The following is a 20,696-nucleotide window of genomic DNA, read 5'->3' as shown; positions in this document are numbered from 1 at the left end:
GCTTTTGATGGTGTTTCCCAGGTTTTGTGGAAGTTGGAACATTCATGTGCTATGATGTCTAAGTTATACCTTATCCAGCAGAAAATATTTTATGCTTTGTAGTTCAAAGCACTTTTATATCTAGTATTATCCTCCCCACTCTAGAAAAGAAGAAAATGAGTCCCCAGTGGTTTGAGTGCTAGTTTTAATCTGGACATTAACTTGGGAGATCTGAATATAAATCTTTTCTCCGATACCTTCCAGTAAAGGCTGAAATCCATGCACTGAACTCTGTCCAAAACATTTGAGGCTTTGACTAGCAGTCATGGTGGGTCTTTACTTTTTTTGGAAAGAAATTAGATACGATGCATTACAACCATAACTGCATTGACGTTTACCATAAATAACCTCAGCTGGGAAGAAGTTTCTGGGTGGTTCTGTTCACTCCTTAGAAATAAGACAATGCATGGAAAATCTTCATGCAATTCAAAATAGTTCAAATCACAGGAAAATGTAATTCACTGTAAATTTTACCAGTCACATTTACTATGGATCATAAAGGTTAAATTTATAACCTTAATAGACACGTGGCGCACTTGGCTTTTACAGTTCAAAGAAATCCCAACATCTGGAGAATACAGGGTTTAACCTAGTGTTTGGTTGGTTTCATGGTAGTCTGTTTTGGGGTAAACTACATCACACATTTCCAAATGTAAAAAAATATGTACCAATAAAACTCTCTGGGTAAGTTTAATTTCTTTTTCCATTGGAATTTGCCCCATGGTATCGCAGTGCATTTCTTCCAAGCTACTACCTTAACTCAGAGTTTGCTGTTAATATTTTTTATCTTTTTGTGGATACTTCTTTCTATAAGAAGTTTTCTAGTTTGTCTGATTTAATTCCAACATCCCTCTTTTTTTAATCTTCTATTTTATATGTTTACATATTTTAACTCTTTCTCTTAGAATTCTGCCCTGAATGCCAGATACTCACAGCTTCTTAGGACAAATAAGACATGCTGAATGGGTTATGCTCTGTGGGGAGAATAAGGGTCCTGCTCTTCCTTTTTACTTAAAAGGAGATGAAAGGAGTTAAACATAAACCAGTAAGACATTGGGTCTTCCCTGAGCAAAAGAGAAGGAGCAGTCATTTCCTCTTAAAGCAAGCAAATTCATTCATTTTTCCCTTTCATGAACATAAAGTGTGCCCTAACACCTGGCTTGATAAATATATCCTATTCATTTCTCATCAACTGCATAGCCTTGTAGGGACACCAACGGTGAGACCCATTGCTGACAATAAGATATTAACTGCTAGAGAGTGGATAGTAGGAAGGTGATTGTCGAAACAGATAATGATCTGGACAGAAGTGTGAATAGCATGTGGATGAGATCCCAGGTGATGATGAGAAGCAAGAAGTAATTCACAAGTGTCTGCAGACTTTATAGCTGTTAGAAGGAAAGGAAGTGAATGAAATAATTCTAGGTTTGCTTCTAATTCTGCAGTAACATAAAGACTGTATGGGACTGCATAGTTACGCATTTGTGCTGAAATGGCTTGTGATAAAGATAAAAGTGGTTGACAAATCCTTGAAATAAAACATTTCATTCTGTCCAGATGATAAATCCTTAATTTTATTCCAGTTAAGTAAAATAGAAAAAAACTTGAAGGATGCCTGACACCATTCAGAGAAAAAAAAAAAAAAAAAGAAAGAAAGCCAAAAATCCTAAGTCACATAAGAAATACAACCGCAGAGTTTTGGCCAAGTTGGAATCTGAACAAACAGATCCAAAGATAAATTCTGTCTGGAGAAATCAAGGGAGGTTTCATGAAAGAAAAGAATTGAGCAATGGCCTGGGTGGATCATCCGGGACCCATTCCAGGGACTTCAAAGGAAAGCAGCCTGTACAAAAGTACACAAGCCAATATCAGAAATATGTCTCCTAGAGACACTTAGGAGTGGTTCAGAGGGAGTGGAGCGCAGTAGTCATCAGACAACAAAGGGAAATGAGGCTATAAAAGAAAGTGTAGTCAATATCAGGGCCTGATACTTATTATTTGTTATTTATTTACATTGTTTAAAGACTTTATTTATTTATTTATTAAAAGATTTTATTTATTTGACACAGAGACAGAGAGAGAGAGTGAGACAGAGAGCACAAGCAGGGGGAGCAGCAGGCAAGCAGGCAGAGGGAGACAAAGTAGGTTCCCAGCAGAGCAAGGAGCCCAATGCGGGGCTCGATCCCAGACTCCGGGGATCATGACCTGAGCCAAAGGCAGCCGCTTAACTGACTGAGCCACCCAGGCTCCCCAAGTCTTTTTTTATTTGAGAGAGAGAAAGAACAAGCGAGAGAGAGCCAGCAAGCGAGAAAGAGCAGGAGCAGTGGGGGATGGGCAGAGAGAGAAGGAGAAGCAAAATCCCCGCTGAGCAGCCCTCCTTGGGGCTCCATCGCTGAGATCTCAAGACCTGAGATCATGACCTGAGCCAAAGGCAGTTAACTGAGCCATGCTGGCACCCCAAATATATATCTATATATAATATGATTATACATATATATTTGAGAGAGAGGGACAGTGCAAGAGAGAGATGGCAGGGGGGAGGGGCAGCAGGAGAGAGAGAGAGAGAAACTCAAGTAGTTCCCCTCTGAGCATAGAATCCTACTAGGGCTTTGATCCCACCACCCCGAGATCATGAACTGAGCCAAAACCAAGAGTTGGATGCTTAACCAACTGCACTACAAGGTGTCCCTCTTATTATGTGTCATTTATTTACATTTACTCTGAAGAAGAGTGGTAGTCAGTGAAGAATTTCTGAAAGGTCTCCTCCAGGCAGAACCTGTGAGATGGGAGAGGAAGAGCCCAGAGCCGTTCTGCTGGACTCAGTAGGCAGCCCTGAGGTCGTGAAGGCCTCCTTCCTCTCCAAATAGTGTGAAGTTTATCCAATAATTCTAAACATTTGAGTTATTGATTCCAATACCAGAATCTCTGTTCACCAACATTCACAGGGCTTGAGGAAAAAGAAAAACGCGCACACCACCTAAAATAGATTAGTTGTTAGATTGTTTTGGTTTTTTTTAAATAACCACCTGTTCAGTGTATTATTTTGCTAGGTGAAGCTGAAGGCATTTTATCTTTTTTGAATACCATAACAGATTTAGTGAAGCAATCTAATCATCACCATTTGACTATTTTCTAAATAAGTGTCATTTTGAATTTTAACCCAATTAAAAGAAAACAGAATATTCTGACTAGTTAGAAAGACAGATTATCGTTTAATTACTTCCATAATAGGACAATGCCTTATTATCCTTGGTCTAATACTCTAAGTCAATTTGTGACCATATTTTACCTTCCTGTTGGCTTAGGAAACATCCTGAATGAACCCTTTACGAGAATAACTCTTCTCAAGGTAGTATTACCTCTTTGGCATTTTGCTATAACAAATCTTCTTTTCCTTCTTTTCCAAAATGTATTTGTTCTTGTTTCACTAAAACCATATACATGGGGCGCCTGTGTGGCTTTGTGGGTTAAGCCTCTGCCTTTCACTCAGGTCATGATCTCAGGGTCCTGGAATGGAGCCCAACATCAGGTGCCCTGCTCAGCAGAGAGCCTGCTAACCGCCTCCCCAACCCCCACCTTTCTCTCTGCCTACTTGTGATCTCTGTTTGTCAAATAAATAAATAAAATATTTTAAAAATATATAATATGCAGTTTCTTTACTCAGGATTCAGCTGCACTGGACCTATGTATGTTCCTTCTGCTTTTTTTTTTTTCCTTAATTTAAATATATTAAGTATCTTGTCAGGGTATTATATTATGATTAGGTGATTATGATTGATTACTGTGGAATACTAGAGGCTTTGAGAATCAGTGCATTAAAAATAAAATGTTATGATGGGGCACCTGGGTGGCTCAATGGGTTAAGCCTCTGCCTTTGGCTCAGGTCATGATCCCAGAGTCCTGGGATCGAGTGCCGCATCGGGCTCTCTGCTGAGCAGGGAGCCTGCTTCCTCCTTTCTCTCTGCCTGCGTCTCTGCCTACTTGTGATCTCTCTCTGTCAAGTAAATGAATAAAAATCTTTAAAAAAATAATAAAATAAAATGTTATGATCAATGGAAATGTTTGGTGTCTCATCCATTTGAAGTTATATGCAGGAAGAGAAACAGAAGTAGGGGTGCTCAGATTCTGCATGATAGGGTCAATGTAAGGGCTAAAGAGAATGGCAGGAGTGAAGACTTCAGAAGTAGACCAAGTTATACCTATCTTGTAATACACAAATATTCTCGTGCAGAGATCTGAAAATTCCTCTAGAACCCAACTATAGATCTTAGACATGTTCCAAAATTTCCCATGTCAAACTACCTAACCCTAGCAAAAGAGACTGTCAGTAATTGACTTGGAGTATTATACTTTGCCTAGAAGGAAAACTCACTGCATTTCAAAGCATAGACAATGAGAAAACGCATCTAAAGGAGACTGAAAGATACCAGACTGGCTTGGCCAGTTTACTTGCCGCCTTTAAAATATATTTAAAATTTTGTTGAGCTCAATGTAGGAGGAAAAAGAATTTCTCTTTATTCTTTTAGGTTCTTGGCTGAGACCCCACTATAATAAAAGATAGATCAATAGCGGAAAAACAAAGAGGACTTTAATAATATGTGTATCTCCTCTATACATAGAGGATACCCAGGAACAGAATTAACTCCCTGAAATGGCCCAAGCCATCACCTTAAATACAATCTCCAACTTAAAACAGAAGAACACACTGAGGTTTGGGGAGCGAGTTATGGGAGGTTTTCAGGTAGATCACAATAGACAAGGGTGTTGTTATTAGGCAGATTTAAGTTCCAACCTTCTCCCTACTAAGAGTTTCTAGAGATTTTATCAACCTCCTCTTCCTGATACAGGGAGGGAGACACTCATAAATACAAAATTTCTCTTGTAAAAGGGTAACATCTACTAAGTTTTCAGAGCGTTCCCTGTGTATACTGTTTCTTAAAAATAATCAGCCTAAAATAACCCTTATGCCAAAGAGGCTTATCTTGGAATGATAAATTCTGGCCCATTTCAACAACATGTGGGAAAAGAAGCTCTAAGCTCCCCCTCCTCCCCCCCGCCAAGGTCTCGTGCCTTCTTTTCAATGCCAGGCTGATATTAAGACCTTCACAGATTCCATACCTTCTCTATTTTCAAATATTCCTTTGCCTTCTTGCTAAGAGATACCTAGAATGTTTATCTAAGCACGATGTCTTAACCTGCATTTACATTCATTCCTTTTTTTTCCTTCTTCTTGCTTTTAAGAAAATATAGAATTAGGTGACGTTTTTGTTTTGAAATCCTACAGTTGTAGCAGGACTGTGTCTCTGGGAGACATGTAGCCATCAATCTCACGAAGTATGTGTACATTTCTTTGTTTTTATAATGATTTGTACACGTTTAGTGCGGTCCTCGCTTAGAAATATCCATTATACTTTTCTCCCCCCGCATTCATACATATATGCTCTCCTCTCTCTATTTATACCTTTGGAAGTCACTCAACTTTCATGGAAAAACTTTTATTTCTATATATTTGTTTGGTTGCTTGTTTAATTAAAATACTTGAAATAAATCATGAATGGTAAGATCAGCATGGTACACTGCATGATGGATTCTGAATGTCAACATCATGATTAGAAGTCCCATAAATGTCTGCTTTCTTTCACATCCAGTGACAAGGCCTTGTCTCTGTTTCATCTCGCAGCCCCGACCTCTGCTCCCAAGGATTTGACAGTCATTACTCGAGAAGGGAAGCCTCGCACTGTGATCGTGAGTTGGCAGCCTCCCTTGGAAGCCAATGGGAAAATTACTGGTAAGCATCTCTGCTTTCTTTCCAGCATTGCTCTGCTTAGCCTAAAATTGCTCACCTCATGTGCATGGCTCATGTCTTTTGTGTATGAGTTTTCTGGCCCAGCATCTCAGTGGACTTCCTGATCCTTTGTGGTTGTCTCTTTTGCCTCCCCGCTAACCATGGAATTTCTTCAAATGGTGCCTGCAAATACACACGCATACTCATTTTGTTTGAGCTGGTTCCTGAGTGATGTATACTTCAATCTTTTGTTTTTCATCTTGTGGAGCATTAGGACAACCTTCTAATGTAATGTCTCTGAGCATAAGTGACTAAAAAGAAGCCAGTTGTTTGGCAATTATAAAATACAAAAGACACCTAATGACCGTGTATTTTTGAATGGCACAGACAAAGGACGTTTGTCTAAGGGTTTTTAGTCTCTCACTTAGCTTTTAGCTTCTTACTTAAATCATAAGGTTCATAAAATACTTAATATTGACTGACAGAAATTGAACTTAATGAATATTTCGCAGTGACAGATTTTATTTTGCCAAATATTGCTGATAACATCAATGCCTAATTAAAGCGTCCATTAGAAGCCTGTAATGTTAATTTAGTATGAAAAATATAATGGAGCTCTATCAAGAATTTTGCATTTAAATGATCACTTTAGGCTTTTAATAGATGTCTCCATAGCATATAATTATTATGAAAAATATTGTATAAGTAAAAATGTGCACATTATAGTCTAATTAACTTGAACCATTGGGTTAGGCACATGTAAGAGTCACTCCTTTTTCTTCTTTTCTTGCATACAAGAAGTGGATAGCACTATTATAAATTAACAAAGTAATTCAGTCATTCTCTGATAACAGAGATAAGCATGGAAATTATAGTTCAGATGACCCACTTACTTTATGAGTTACTTTCAGAATTTTCCAAAATGAAAAGATAATGTGAAAATTCCAAATGTAATTTAAATTTAAGCTGAAGACTTGTTTTCTCTAGGAAATCGTTCTGAATGCAATACCAAACAGAAATTTCATTTGAGCTAACAAATATGGAAAAAGAAGAGGGATGGGGCACCTGGGTGGCTCAGTGGGTTAAAGCCTCTGCCTTCAGCTCAGGTCATGATCCCAGGGTCCTGGAATCAAGCCCCATATTGGGCTCTCTTCTCAGCGGGGAGCCTGCTCCCTCCTCTCTCTCTGCCTGCTTCTCTGCCTACTTATGATTTCTCTGTCAAATAAATAAATAAAATCTTTAAAAAAAATAATGAAGAGAGATATTAAATCTCCCCAAAACTGTATATGCTTAGTTGTCACTCTGCCAGACTTTTTAAAACTGAGGCTCGATGATTTCAATTTTATTTTACTTTTTGCCCTCAATGTTATGATTTATTTTCATTGGTTCTATTTCAGTACTTTTGTAGATTTTGATTTGTTTACATGAGGACTTTTTATTATGCTATAAACAGTAATTTATAAGCATATGGTAAATCAATAGATAATAAGTTTAAGAAGAAAAAAACAGAACAGAGGTTGTCTAAATAAAAATGAGTTCTGATGGAAAAAATGTATTTTTGGTAAAGGATAAAATAAGCCATATACCATCCAAATTCTCCTCTCATATTTAAATAAATCTTATCTAATAGTCAGTGTAAACAATAGAATGTGTTTTCAAATCTGGAAGAAGCTAGTTTTGCTTTTTGAGGGAAAAAAATTGAAGTCTGTCCCATATTAAGAAATGCAAATGAGTCTAAGCAGTAAAATCCTGTGTGGCAAAATCACAGTGGATGTATAAGAAACCTCCTCCAGGGGTGCCTGGGTGGCTCAGAGGGTTAAGCCTCTGCCTTCAGCTCAAGTCATGATCTCAGGGTCCTGGGATGGAGCCCCACATCGGGCTCTCTGCTCAGCAGGGAGCCTGCTTCCCCCCACCCCGTCTGCCTCTGTGCCTACTTGTGATCTCTCTCTGTGTCAAATGAATTTAAAAAAAACAAAACAAAACCTCCTCCATATATTTTGAGTGTTTATTCAGTGTCCCTTCTCACAATGGTCAAGTAAAAATATGGGAGGCAATACTTTCTACCTTAAGAGTCTAGTTCATTTATTAAAACTAAATTGTTATCAAGTTGAGATATTTTGACTCAACTCAACTGGGAATAAACACCAAGAACCCTTAAGACAACTTCTCTTCCATATATATTTTGATTCTTTTAGTCAGATTACTTCCAGAAAACAAGATGATGAAATATTCAAAATACCATTTAGCAGAGGGCCCAGATTTACTATACTCAGTTTCTCATTAAAGTTACAAAGATGCAAAGGAAACGGGGGTGCTTTTCCAGTGTGTCAGAGCATGTGCCTCTGTGGAAGAGGGTGCTCACATGCTACTGTTAGATTTCTTTGTTTAACCACATCTCTGCGTATACACAGCTATGAAGCAGGGTGGTTAAGAACTCAAGCTCCTGAGAGAGATGCCTGGGTAAGCTGACTTTCCCAAGTTCACCTTCTCATTTATAAAATAAGGATAGTAATAGAACCTCTTTTGTTGAATATGATAATGAAGTGCTGAGAAAAGTCTCTGATGTCCAGTGAGAACTGAAACTAATGAACTATCATTATCCCTACTTGAAATCCATTCTAGGGTAAGGCTTTCTTAACGTACTCTGCATAGAATCTGGATCATCAATTTGTAAATACATATACTTCAAAAAAATTGAACAAAAAGAAGAAAGAGATCTAGATAATGCCAGTTTCTAAAGTCCTTGATTGTAAATTGGCAGTTTAGGAATTTGGACTGACATTTTCAGGAAAGAAGGTTCAGAAGGAATTAAGTGTTCATTATATGCTTGGCATCCTGATAAGGGCTTTGGTATTGTTAAGTGAGCCTATCTTCCTGTTATTTCTTGTTGAAATGAAGAGTTCTAGGGTAAATACCTTTCCCAAAGTCAAATAACCAAGAAGTAGCAGAGCTAGGATTTAAACTCATGTTCAGACTCTTCCTATTACTCCATGTTTTTCTCCAGCTTATTAGTATTCTACTAGTCCAAATCAATGACTCTTAACTGATTTACAATTTAATTTATCTGAGGAAGGGTTGAGCATGCTATATTTTAAAAGCTCCCTAAGTGATTTTAATGTAGAGCTAAGGTTTTGAAACATTGATCTAAATAAATGCAGCGTCCAACATTATTTATGATCCGAGACCAACACAGTTGGAAGAGTTAGGCCTTCAGAAATTGCTTCCTTATCAATACTATCCAATGGATAAGATTATGTTATCTTTTTGGGTGTCATGTGATACCCTAGTCCAGTTCCCCTTTCTTGAAATTCTCTTGCATCTTGACATTTTTAAGATCACCTACCCACTCTTCTGCTCTATTTCAGGCTACAGCTTCTCAGCCTTATTAGCAGACATTTCTTCCACCTGTTTCTTAAGGAGATCTTTTTAGTTCCTTTGTTACTTTCTCTGAAAAAGTGTGGATAGTATAGCCAGGGCTTCAGTGAACACAAACTTATGTCTAAAATCTATATGTCCGTCCAAGGAATTCTAAATACACATATCCTACCATATTTTATACATTTCCACTTGCCTATCTTATTAACACCTCCTTCTATTCCCCAATCTCTCTTTCTCTCCGTTCTTCCTCTTTTTTCCACTCTTTTTGTTTTTTTGTTTGTTTGTTTGTGGAGTTTTCTTTGTCTGTCCCCCACCATAACCAACCAAATAATGCTCTATTATATTCCATAATAGGTTATGATGATCCAAGATGGCAGACCAAGCTGGGCACTCACTGCCATCACATGTGTCTAAATAGTCTTACTCCCACCATATAAAAATTTTTCATGTTTACCTAGTTGCAAAAGTTAGAAATTTAGCCATCTTGACTTCTTTCCTTGTCCCCTTCCCATATAATCAGGAAAGGAAAATGTAAATGCTCATAATACAGGGCTGAAAATTCTATAGAAACAGGTTTCAGATTTTGTTCATTCTCTTCAGGATCACCATTGACACTTAGTAGGTAGTTAATAAATATTTGTTGAGTAGAATAATCATTGAGTTGCTATTAAATCTATTATTAACTTGAAATAAAAATTCCAGGTGTTCCAAATATAATATTTTCTTAATTATTAATTAATTAATATTTATTATAATTATTAATTATATATGTCTATATCATATATTTATGTGTGTATTATATATAATTTATTTATTTATTATATGATTATTAATTAAGAAAGAAGGCAGGGAGGAAGGAGAAAAAGAAAAAAAGAACAAATGTACCATTTACTAAGTAGTCACTATATAGAAGTTAATATAAGAGGAATACCACATATATTAATTTCTAAAAATACATTATCTGAGAGCAACTTATTTTCAGATGAGAAAAAGTTACTTAGATTAAGCAAGGTGCTCAAGGTCACAAAGCCAGGAAATGATAGACCTATGAGTTGAGGTCAGGTCTTCTTGAATCCATAGCCTGTTATTTTTTTTTTTAAGATTTTATTTATTTATTTGACAGACAGAGATCACGAGTAGGCAGAGAGGCAGGCGGGGGGTTGGGGTGGCAGGCCTCCTGCCAAGCAGAGAGCCCAATGCAGGGCTCAATCCCGAGACCCTGGGATCATGACCTGAGCCCAAAGCAGAGGACTTAACCCACTGAACTACCCAGGCAACCCTAGCCTGTTATTTTTTAATAATGTTTTATTAGGAAGGAAGAAATAGGTCCTTCATTATGCATTTATCTATAGATATGATTATCAGAAACAATTTTTGAAACATGAGGAGTTCTCACTGGGCTGAGCTCCTTGCTGGTAGGTATCATCTTGGTCTTCCTGGTACTTAGCAGCTGAACCATGGAAGAGAATCTGATCTGTGGAAAGGAGTATGGGGGGAAAAAAAAGGAAAGAGGTGGAATTGAACACTTTTTGACACTTTCTTTTTACAATTACAACAACTTCTTTGTAGAAGGAGTCAAAAAGGACATATGTATGATGTTACATTTTATGTATATTTAAACAAATGTAATTCTGATGCCAGAGTGTCCACTGGAGTTAACAATCCCAGCCCTTATCGCCTAGGAGAGGAGGTAGTTCTCATTATTTGACAAGTTATGGTGAGTAAGGACAAACATGAAGTAGGAAAAAGATGAAGGAAAAAAAAACTGAATGTGGGGAAATGGACATATAGGTACAGAAAGGTTCTGACAAATCAATGAATTTGTCCCAAACTCTGTGGTTATGGAAATCTCTACAGTTAAGACTTCAGTAACAGATTTAATATTTTCCAAACACACCAAACTCATATACCCAGATAAAATTGTATGCTTTCCCTAAGACCAATCTTTAAGGTTTTGAATGTTGTAGTAGTATATTTTTATTCTGTATCTAAGTTCTCAAGTTTACACATGCACATATACACACACACAAGATCAGTTTTGCCATAAATACCAGGAAATCACTTCAAATACAGTTTAAAATTGTCAGAACCTGATGCTTGTACCTTCGATCGTACTTACTTGAATGCCAGAACTATCATTTTTAAATGCGTAACTGAATACTTTTTACAAAGGGAAAAAAAAAAAAAAACCAGCCAAAACACAAAGAGGGCTAAATATTTCCTTCCCACTTGACAAATCAACAAAATCAAGAATACATGCAGCTGACCTGGGGTGAGAACAATTCTCCAAACTTTCAGTGTCATTGGGAACCTACAACAGCCCATGAAAACTCTACGATTGCACTAAATGTCACAAATGTAAAGCATCAGTGCTTACTGGCTAAAGGATTTCATTCAATAAGTGAGTTTCAATACCTATTATGTGAAGACAATTTTATTGGTTTCTCTGAAGAATAAAAGGTAATATAAGATATGGCTCTTGAACTAAAGGAATGTTTTTATTCTTTTGAAGAGATAAGACATGCACATAATAAAAGTTAAAAAAAAAAAAAAGATCATCATACCAGGGTCTTTTATTCAGTACATGTGTTTTTTGGGGGACAAGAAGAAAGACTGCTCTGACTCAAAAAATACTAGATTTTATTGCTGCTGATCATGGAGGCTGAGTTATAAATGAGTCATAAACAACTCCTTTGTCCAGTGATATTTCACAATCTCTTTTGAGTTAGAGTATTCCAATTTTAATATTAACCAGAGAGTCCTACAACCTTTCAGTTTTACAGAATTCTTTATGTTGTTTTTTTTTTTTATCTTTTACTGAGCTCTCTGCATCATAAGACATTCATAGTTGCAGCAGCAGCATCTCAACAAATACCAAAAATATTACAGATTCCACATATATACTAATGCAATGATTCCTGACCTTGCTTGAACACAGAAATCACCTGGGGTGCAGATTGCCAAGGTCACCGTTAGCCTATTATAGTATCTATTGCTGTGTAACAGGATAAACACAAATTTAGCAGTGTAAAACAACACATGTTTTTTTATCTCAGTGTTTCTGTCAGTCAGGAATCCTGCACAAGATTTATAGGCATCAGAAATACCCATATTTTTTAAAGATGGCAGATACTGTTATTTTGAATGGTCTGTTCCATTTTCAGATTCTGTACATGAGACAATGATTTGTCTAATCTTTGCAATATCAAAAAAAAATTATTACTTGATTCACTGAATACTGTAGTTTATAGATTGTGAATGTATAATAATCACTGCAAATCATATTTAGGAAAACATGCGTGTTTAGAAGCAGAAGCAAGCATGTGGTGAGCACGCTAAATACAGTTGCATTCATCTATTTGTGCAGCTTACATCTTGTTTTACACCTTGGACAAGAACATACCAATTGACGACTGGGTGATGGAAACAATCAGTGGTGATCGGCTTACTCACCAAATCATGGATCTCAACCTTGACACAATGTACTACTTTCGAATTCAAGCACGAAATGCAAAAGGAGTGGGGCCTCTCTCTGATCCTATCCTCTTCCGGACTCTGAAAGGTTTGAATCATTTCCTACTACAGCAGTAGCTTTCTTTTCCTGTGGGATTGTTGTAAAATACGGTGTCTGCATTAGTTACTATCTTTGCTTTCTCTGTTGGCAACACGACAATGGACATTCAAAATAAATTAAAATTTACTGTTTCATGCTGAAAGCCAATGTGTCAGAGAAAAATCTATTGTGTTATCACATTTTCTGCCTTCAACACAAGGCAGGTATATTTAACTTAACTTTTTTTTCCCCCCATTTATAATCCTTTTGGAATTTTGTATTGATTTCATGTGTATTGGTTCTATTCGAAATATATTGAGACTTTTTAGTCTTTTTATGTAAGGAAATAAAAACTAAAAGGCATTGAATTAGGTGAATGTCATACTACTGCCAACTTTCAACATTTTCTTTGAGGAACTATTGTCCTTATATATAAAAAGAAAATTTGATACAGCAAGACAGAAAATCTCAAACAAAATGAATGTGTTTATTTTAAGGACCTAGGATAACAACAAGGGGGAATAAAGAGTCTTACAGTATGATTACGAGAAGAAAACACCCCATGCTTGCAAGAGTAAAAATAGCTGCTCAATTCAAGCATAGTTAGATGTTCATACAGAAAAAAATGCTGAGGCCCTAGAACAGTGACTACATCAAAATAATCTTCATGTTAGTCCTTACTATTTTAGAACAGTATTATTTTTCTGGAAGACAAATAGTTTCAAGAGTCTCTATTATTTGGCAACTGAAAAAAAATTGAATGTTTCATAGCTGATATTTAAAGATGTATACTTAGGCATGTTATGTGTTGTTTTAAAGGATCTGTGACCACATTCTGTCTATCGTTAGATCTGGCTGAGAAGCTGATAATAGATCATAGCAAACTGAAAAATTAGAAACATGAAAATGGTTGACATTTTCACCCAGGTGCTTGACATATTAAGAGAAGAGTCTTAGAATAATTGTATAGCCATTCAATTCCCCTAGGAACGGTACCCTAATAAATAGTGGACTTTTGGATTCTGGGAGGGGAGCTAACCATTCAAAGCTGGACTTGGTAACAGCTAATCTGAAAGTTTGCCAAGAACACACAAACAAGCATTCAGCCTAAGCCTTCGTGACAGTTCTTAGCGACAGAGTAGAAGTTGGGAGGGAGGCAGGAGGAAATGAGCTAATCTTCTCTGGGTTTTCAGGACTTCATGTCTAAATCGGGTTTCACTCTAAATGAGCAATCGAAAGGAAACTGGTTATTCATTTTGTGGGAGCATGAAATGTAACTAGATACCATTTCACAAATGCTTCCTCTTTATCTATAGACGAGTGCCAGATTAATTTCATGCTCACATTGTGTGCCAACTAGAGATCTCAGGGAGGGTTTAAGATGACTTAAGGCATCCAAATGTATTAAGCAGCAGAGTGATGAGTTATCTCAGGATTCACAGGCCCACACTGATAACCATCCTGGAGATTATTTAATGAACTCCCATATCTCATTTGGTACTATTTACCTTAAGTACCCTAAACTCATCTATGAAATGATGTTCAGAACTGAGAACAAACTCAGGAATTTGTTATGTTGCAATAATTCACAAGCATTATTTCTAATATCCTGACTTGAATGTTTAGTATTGTTTATCCTCAGTATATCTTGCTCAAATAATAGACAATTAGATTTTAAAACAAATCTTGCTCATATGGCAAACCAAGTTTCAGATGTCTTGATTGAATTCTAAATTATTTAGAGATACTGATCTTGCCCATCTTTATAAACAAATGACATTGTACACGCATGCATCCTACATGTTACAATAGCAAATATTTTTAAGGCAAATAAACTACTCTTAAGAGATTTGAAGCCACAGTGAACCAAATCTACACTAAACACATCACATCATGCAGTTTCCAGAGCTGCTTTAAGACATAAGGCCTCTGTTCATCAGAATGTAACTTTGTTTGACAGCAAGAAAGGCTCACATGTTATCCTGAAGCTGAGAAAGCTCTCAGTAGTCTACTGGGTAACAGGCAAGTGTTTCATTGCAAATCATGCCCCAGGCAGGTGTCTACAAGCTTCATTCTTTCATACGCAGTTTTTGCAAAGACAGTAGCATTTTACTTCTAGAGACTAGAGGTTTGTCTTTGGTTTTAGTCACAAGCATGAGACATATAGGAAACTCAGTCCATACTTATTGGTTAATGAAAAGGACAGTTACAATTAAAAAGGGATTAAATTACATTACCCTTGTGTACATGCATGCGTGTGGTACATCTGATTGTTTCTTTGGATTGTTAATTAAAAGAATCTTGAACTTGATTCTCTGACCACACAGGACTCTACAAATACACATCTCCCATCCCCAAATATTCCCTATTAAGATAACCATACACGATGAAGCCCTTGGGAGACGTACAAGAGGCATGGCAATCTCTGCCTTTCACGTGGATTGTTCTCTTGGGTAAACTGAGCTTCTCCACGTTGGCCTGTAAAATAATAGGAAGAGAGGATGCTTCTGCTGAAACAGACCAAAGTAGAATTCTGTAGTGGGATGGAGTCACCTCTTACACACAAAAAAGCAGAGTTTTCAGCAATGGAAAGCACCAGAGTATAGTCTGTTCTCTGGGCATCTTTAATCAACATTCTGAAAGGTACATCTTTCCCATCCAAGGATGTAGAACTGAGAGTTCCATACCAGAATACAGAAAAGTTTTACTCTTCACATTATTTTTGACAAAATAAGTGATTTTCTTGACAAATAGCAGAAGCAAATAAAAAGCCAAGACCCGAATTATGACACTTTTAAGCAATTATTTGTCTGTAATAAAAACTAACTTTTAGGATATGTTTTATCCCTGTTGGAAATAGTCTTTAGTTGATAACTTTCTTGAGACACTCAAAATTTCTCAAGTTCTAGCCAGTCCAGATTACTAACAGTAAAACAAATTCAGAAGGTAAGAATGAGGAGGCCATTGTTGCATATAATATACATTTATTTGTCAATTGATAAAAATTTTCTTAAACTGTAGTGATGTGTATATGATTACAGATGAAGGGAGAAATGAAGAATGAAAATGAGACGAGATTGATTTTCTTCTCTCTCTCTCTCTCTCTTTTTTTTTTTTTTTTTTTTTTTGGATGTCATTCCAAACATATCTCACCTAAATATGATATCCTAATTAGGGTAGTTTCTCAAGTGTGTCCTGGTCTGGCTGCCAAACTTTTACCCTTCCTGAACTGCACAGTCACATGTGATCTCCACAAGCCCTCCTCATTCTTACCAGATACCTGGTTTGGCACGTCCTACAACATAGTATCCTTTCTCAAAAACTATGATAGGATTTCAGTGAAAACTCTATCCCTGTCTATAAACTACAGATAACACAGTTGCCTATCAAAAACACCTTTCATCAATAATCCCCTAATACTGTAATAAAACAGATCTTGAGAAGTCATTAGTCTTTAAAGGGAGATAGGAGAGAAAATTAAGATAAAAATTAAGTTGTGATGATTAGACTAAGGAAAAATTAGGTTGGACGGCCTGTGAATTTAAAAAAAAAAAAAAAAAAAGGTTTGCTAAATCTCGAGGAGCCACAATAACATTTATAAAACTTATTTAAAACTGGTAGAATCTTAATATAATAAGCACTCTTGTATGTTCAGTGTTTTCCAAAGAGTCATTCAGAGTTCAAAGTCCACTACTTATTAAGATAACCTTTCTTGGTCTACCCTTTCTCATAGAATATGTTTACATATTATTTTAAAATGAAAGAAATGCTAAGTGATAGGAATTTGTAACTAAGTTTAGTATTTGTCCTTCTATGAGGTGACGTTCATAAACCCTGTTCATCTGAAAGGGGTATTTATTAACAACATCATTTTTTTTAGTATTTTCATTTCTGCCTATTCTTTTGGGCAATGATATGTATCCCATCAATTAAAGGAAGGACTACTACTTCTAAGACCTTTGCTTTATCTTTCAAACAGTAATGATGGACTTGCTAAGAGACTGCCACCCAGAATGAGAGAACCGGGTGCTTAGGTTATAGGTTGCTGCCCATGGGAAAAAATTTCTCAAGTTATAGCCAGTTCTCTGTGTGATTTTAACTGAGACATATAAAGAAGCCAACAGCAAGTGTAGTAGCCTACATGTCAAGTTTAGTGCAATTGAGTTCAATAAACCCAGAAGATTTGAAGCTCAAAGAAAACTCATGTATAGGGGAAATAATTCTAAGTGATGGAGACTGGCAAAGATCTACATTGGTCAAAACATCCGATCACAACTTCTGTAAAAGCAAAGATATTGTAGATTTACCTCCTATACAGTTATATTTGTTTAACAGAAAAGAAGCTACTTAAAAAATTTTTTTAAGATATTTTTTAAATTTAAAAAAAGTCACCTTCAAGGACATTATTCATAATGCACCTGAAGTTGTGAACAAGTAAGAATTCCTTCACAAGGTCTAAAAATTTATTAAACCATTTAGATTAAAACTCATTTACAATATTCTATTATTTTACCCTATCTATGTGAGAATTGGTTAAGCTTTCTGGTTGAAAAAAAGAAAAACTGAAGACAAGAAAATAGCCTCTTTACCGTATTTAAAATATATGGGTGATAATTACTTGGTGATCACATGAGTTTTTATGTATTGTGTTTTTAATTAAACTTACACGATGATCTTTTTGGAGTTGATGTGTAGAAGAATAAGACAAATAACATATTTTTAAGAACATGTATAGCGAAACCATTTTCAATTTTTCTTCTCTGACTACTATTTAATAGAAATAATCACATCACCCTTGGCTCCTTATCAATTTGATTTCAACAGGGCTTTAGCCTTGATATGAAAACTTGCTAAGAAAACTGTCGATTTGAAGTGTCAGCTTCCTTGCTAGGAAGTGTCAATGTCTAATAATATTTCTTTTTCCCCCACAGTAGAACACCCTGACAAAATGGCTAATGACCAAGGTATGGCGGCTCAATCTGTCATCTTTTCTCTCCTTGAATCAATTCTATCTGTTAGAAATGTCAGTCATTATTTTGTATTCCTTTTTTCACCTGGGCCATACACCTGATGAAGCATTCGCTGGCGTGATAATTAATCTTGTTAATGAAGTTCTGTTTGGCTGAAGCTGCAGGTCTGTTGGGGAAGATGTAAATTTTCTTGAGAGGAAATTGTTTTGTCTCTATTCTGAAGGACCAATTAAAATGTCAAGCTTCTTTGTATGAAATAAATTTTTAGTCTCTGTCTGCACTTCTGAATAATTCACATTAAGTATAATTAAGCTCAGCATAATTTTCAGGCTGCTCTTACACCCTTTCATGAGCTATGGATTAAAGTTCTGTAGCTCCACAGAGAAAAACCATAAATCAAGTGTGCTTTTTCTCTACAGTGAGCTTCTTTTAATAAATAAAAACAAAGTTAGGACAACTTTTTTAGGGCGTTGCTATTGTTCATTTTGAAGCCAGAAAGCTTTCACTCAGTGAATCAGATGCTGGTTTGATTCAGAGCATTTTATTCTCCTTCCATTCTTTTGCTAAAAGCTGATTCACGTAGAGAAATATGCATGGCTTTACACAAAGGAAAGTGGTGACAAATAAGAGTTATCCATCAATTCACAGGTAGATAAGAATTTGCTATTATCATGATTTGCAGATGGAAAATTATTTTTACATTAAAGGTAATTGGTAGCATTCTAGAGGAGAAAAAGAATAGCTTATGAGTGGTATTTTTCGGCTCGTTATATTCTTTAAGAAGGGGGAGTTGGGACGTATTTGCAACTCGTGGTGTAGTTGGTGATGTCCAGATTTTGTCCATATTTGTTGGCCCAGCATCTACAGTTTGTGTCGTGTGTCTCCTGCTTTGGACAGTCTGTCAGCAGAAACTGCTTGTTTCTTAGAAGGTATCGTGTCTTAGAAGGTACCATCTTGTAAGTTGGAGGGAGCCATTCTTTTCAACATGAATACTTTTTAATTTTTAAATATTAAGCAGCTGGATATTAAGGCTCACTAACAGAAGATTGTCTACACGAGTAGCATTTTATTTAATTATTCTGTGTTCAGGTTTTTCCCTGGGTCCTTCTGTCATACCCTTGCTTCAGAGAACATGGCTGGGACTTCACACATGGAAGTAATAAAAATGAACAATACACAGAAATATCTACCCAGAGTTCACATTTCCATTAATCACCTCAACCTACTTCCTGCTTATTTCTACTTAAAATATTTTTGTAAGATCAATATCTACTAAATGGTAATATTTGTCAACTATTTATGATGAATACTGATCAGTTAGCCTGTATTTACTTTGGTAAATTAAATATTAGTGCTGGCTAGATCCAAAGCTGGAATAATTAACTAGCAGAAGTGGTGTTACTATTTCATTCATTAAAGTGATTACAACAACTTTGCATAGCCTTCTTAACTTAAATGAGTTTAAAACTTCCACAGGCAGATAATTCCTAATTTTTGAAATTATATTTAGAGAAATACATAGAGAAAGAGAGAACATACCAAAAAATGTTTTAAGTCAGTGAACCAGATGAAATGCTATATTACTGGCCACTCAAACAATGACATGCCCAGGTTTCTGAACAAATGGATTTTGTTGCTATTTTTCAGTTAGCTGTTTTTTTTTTTTAATATGATTTTAAGCTACCAAATGTATATTTTGTAAATTGGTCCTTTTATAAAAGAAAAAAGGAGTAAATTATTCCCCAGTCCCTCTGTTCACACACTCTCCATGGATTTTCCTCAGATTTTCTTATCAATAGTGAAATCAGATCTGTTATCAGGGGAAAAAGGAATTCCCAAGAATTACTGCCAGTGTCTTGAGTCTATTAATATTATTTGGGCAGTTGTCCTTTTTCTTCATCTAATACTGCTTAAAAGATTCTTTCACTTATTATACTACTTGGTGCCTTATTCAATCACAGCTGGGATACAGTTGTTCAAACTGATAGGTTCTAAATTTTACATCAAAATCAAATCACTTATAAAATAGAGAGGAACTGACAACAGATAATATAATGATTATAAATAAGATCTTTAAATTCTTACAAAGAAAACGTGTCAAGTTTGCTGGCCATCGAAATCTCTTTGTAAATAAAATCAGTCTTCTATGTTGATGACCGTGTAGAAGAAAATTAACCCAGATTGAAGATCCTTCTAAGATTAATGAAAATAAGAGGAAAATGCCATTCTGAATGTTCCCACTCTTAGCACAGAGCCAATCATTTGAATATGTTTTACTGTGCCCACAGTTAGACCTATTTGCTGCTCCCCGTTGTGAAGTGATCCCACTGTTAACATCTGCAAAAGGCACTGAATTTCTTTTGAGCGTAAATTCAACACCCCGGGTCAGAGTGAACCTTGCAAAGATGAATCCTAAATAGAAAAACAGGAGGTCGAATGTAATTTATCTGTGAGAGAGGAGGAAAAGTTTCGATTATTTTAACAAAGTATCTTTGTAGACTTTTGTCACAATTACTTTTCTTGGAATCTGAGATATGTCCTAAGGAACATAAATGGGAAAACAAAAAATCAGTTGCATTTGAATCAGCCGTGATATGAGGAAAATATTTTCTCCCGAGTAATAGCAGTAGTAGTCTGAAAATGATAGACAATTTTCATTGAACTCTTTTTCCCTTCGTGTAGTGATAAATTGATTATATCTAGCATTTTCTTATCTCTCTAATCTCAGCCTCCTCTATAATTCCCTGGTTTTTGCAGCCCCTTATCTCTTGCTAAACATCCTAATTTTTTTCTCTAGTCTCTTCCAGGCACAAGTGGCCAATAAGTTTGAAGGTAATCATGAGATTTTAGAGATTAACCACAGAATTTAATTTTTAGGAAGGTCAGGTAGGATAGGGAAATTATATGGCCTATGTGAAGTGAGTTCAGGGGACATAGAAATGCTTTGCTTTTTTCCCCCTTCTTTTATTTT

The 20,696-nt window shown here is 36.0% G+C and overlaps 1 protein-coding gene across 3 annotated transcripts in view; it reads left to right on the top strand.

Moving 5' to 3' along the window:
* DCC (DCC netrin 1 receptor) overlaps positions 1-20,696 on the top strand; it is a 1,135,716-nt gene that overhangs the window by 1,014,724 nt on the left and 100,296 nt on the right. For 2 of the 3 annotated variants that reach the window (XM_082699428.1, XM_082699426.1), the window contains exons 19-21: positions 5,720-5,827; positions 12,570-12,764; positions 17,687-17,719. In XM_082699428.1, the coding sequence (XP_082555554.1) occupies positions 5,720-5,827; positions 12,570-12,764; positions 17,687-17,719 (336 nt within the window). The remainder of the gene's footprint in view (positions 1-5,719; positions 5,828-12,569; positions 12,765-17,686; positions 17,720-20,696) is intronic. The other variant, XM_082699427.1, reaches the window with a different exon arrangement.

This window comes from Mustela nivalis, assembly GCF_964662115.1.
Source record: "Mustela nivalis genome assembly, chromosome: 14".
NCBI classification, from domain to species: Eukaryota; Metazoa; Chordata; class Mammalia; order Carnivora; family Mustelidae; genus Mustela; species Mustela nivalis.
This window is presented reverse-complemented; position numbering and strand designations above follow the sequence as displayed.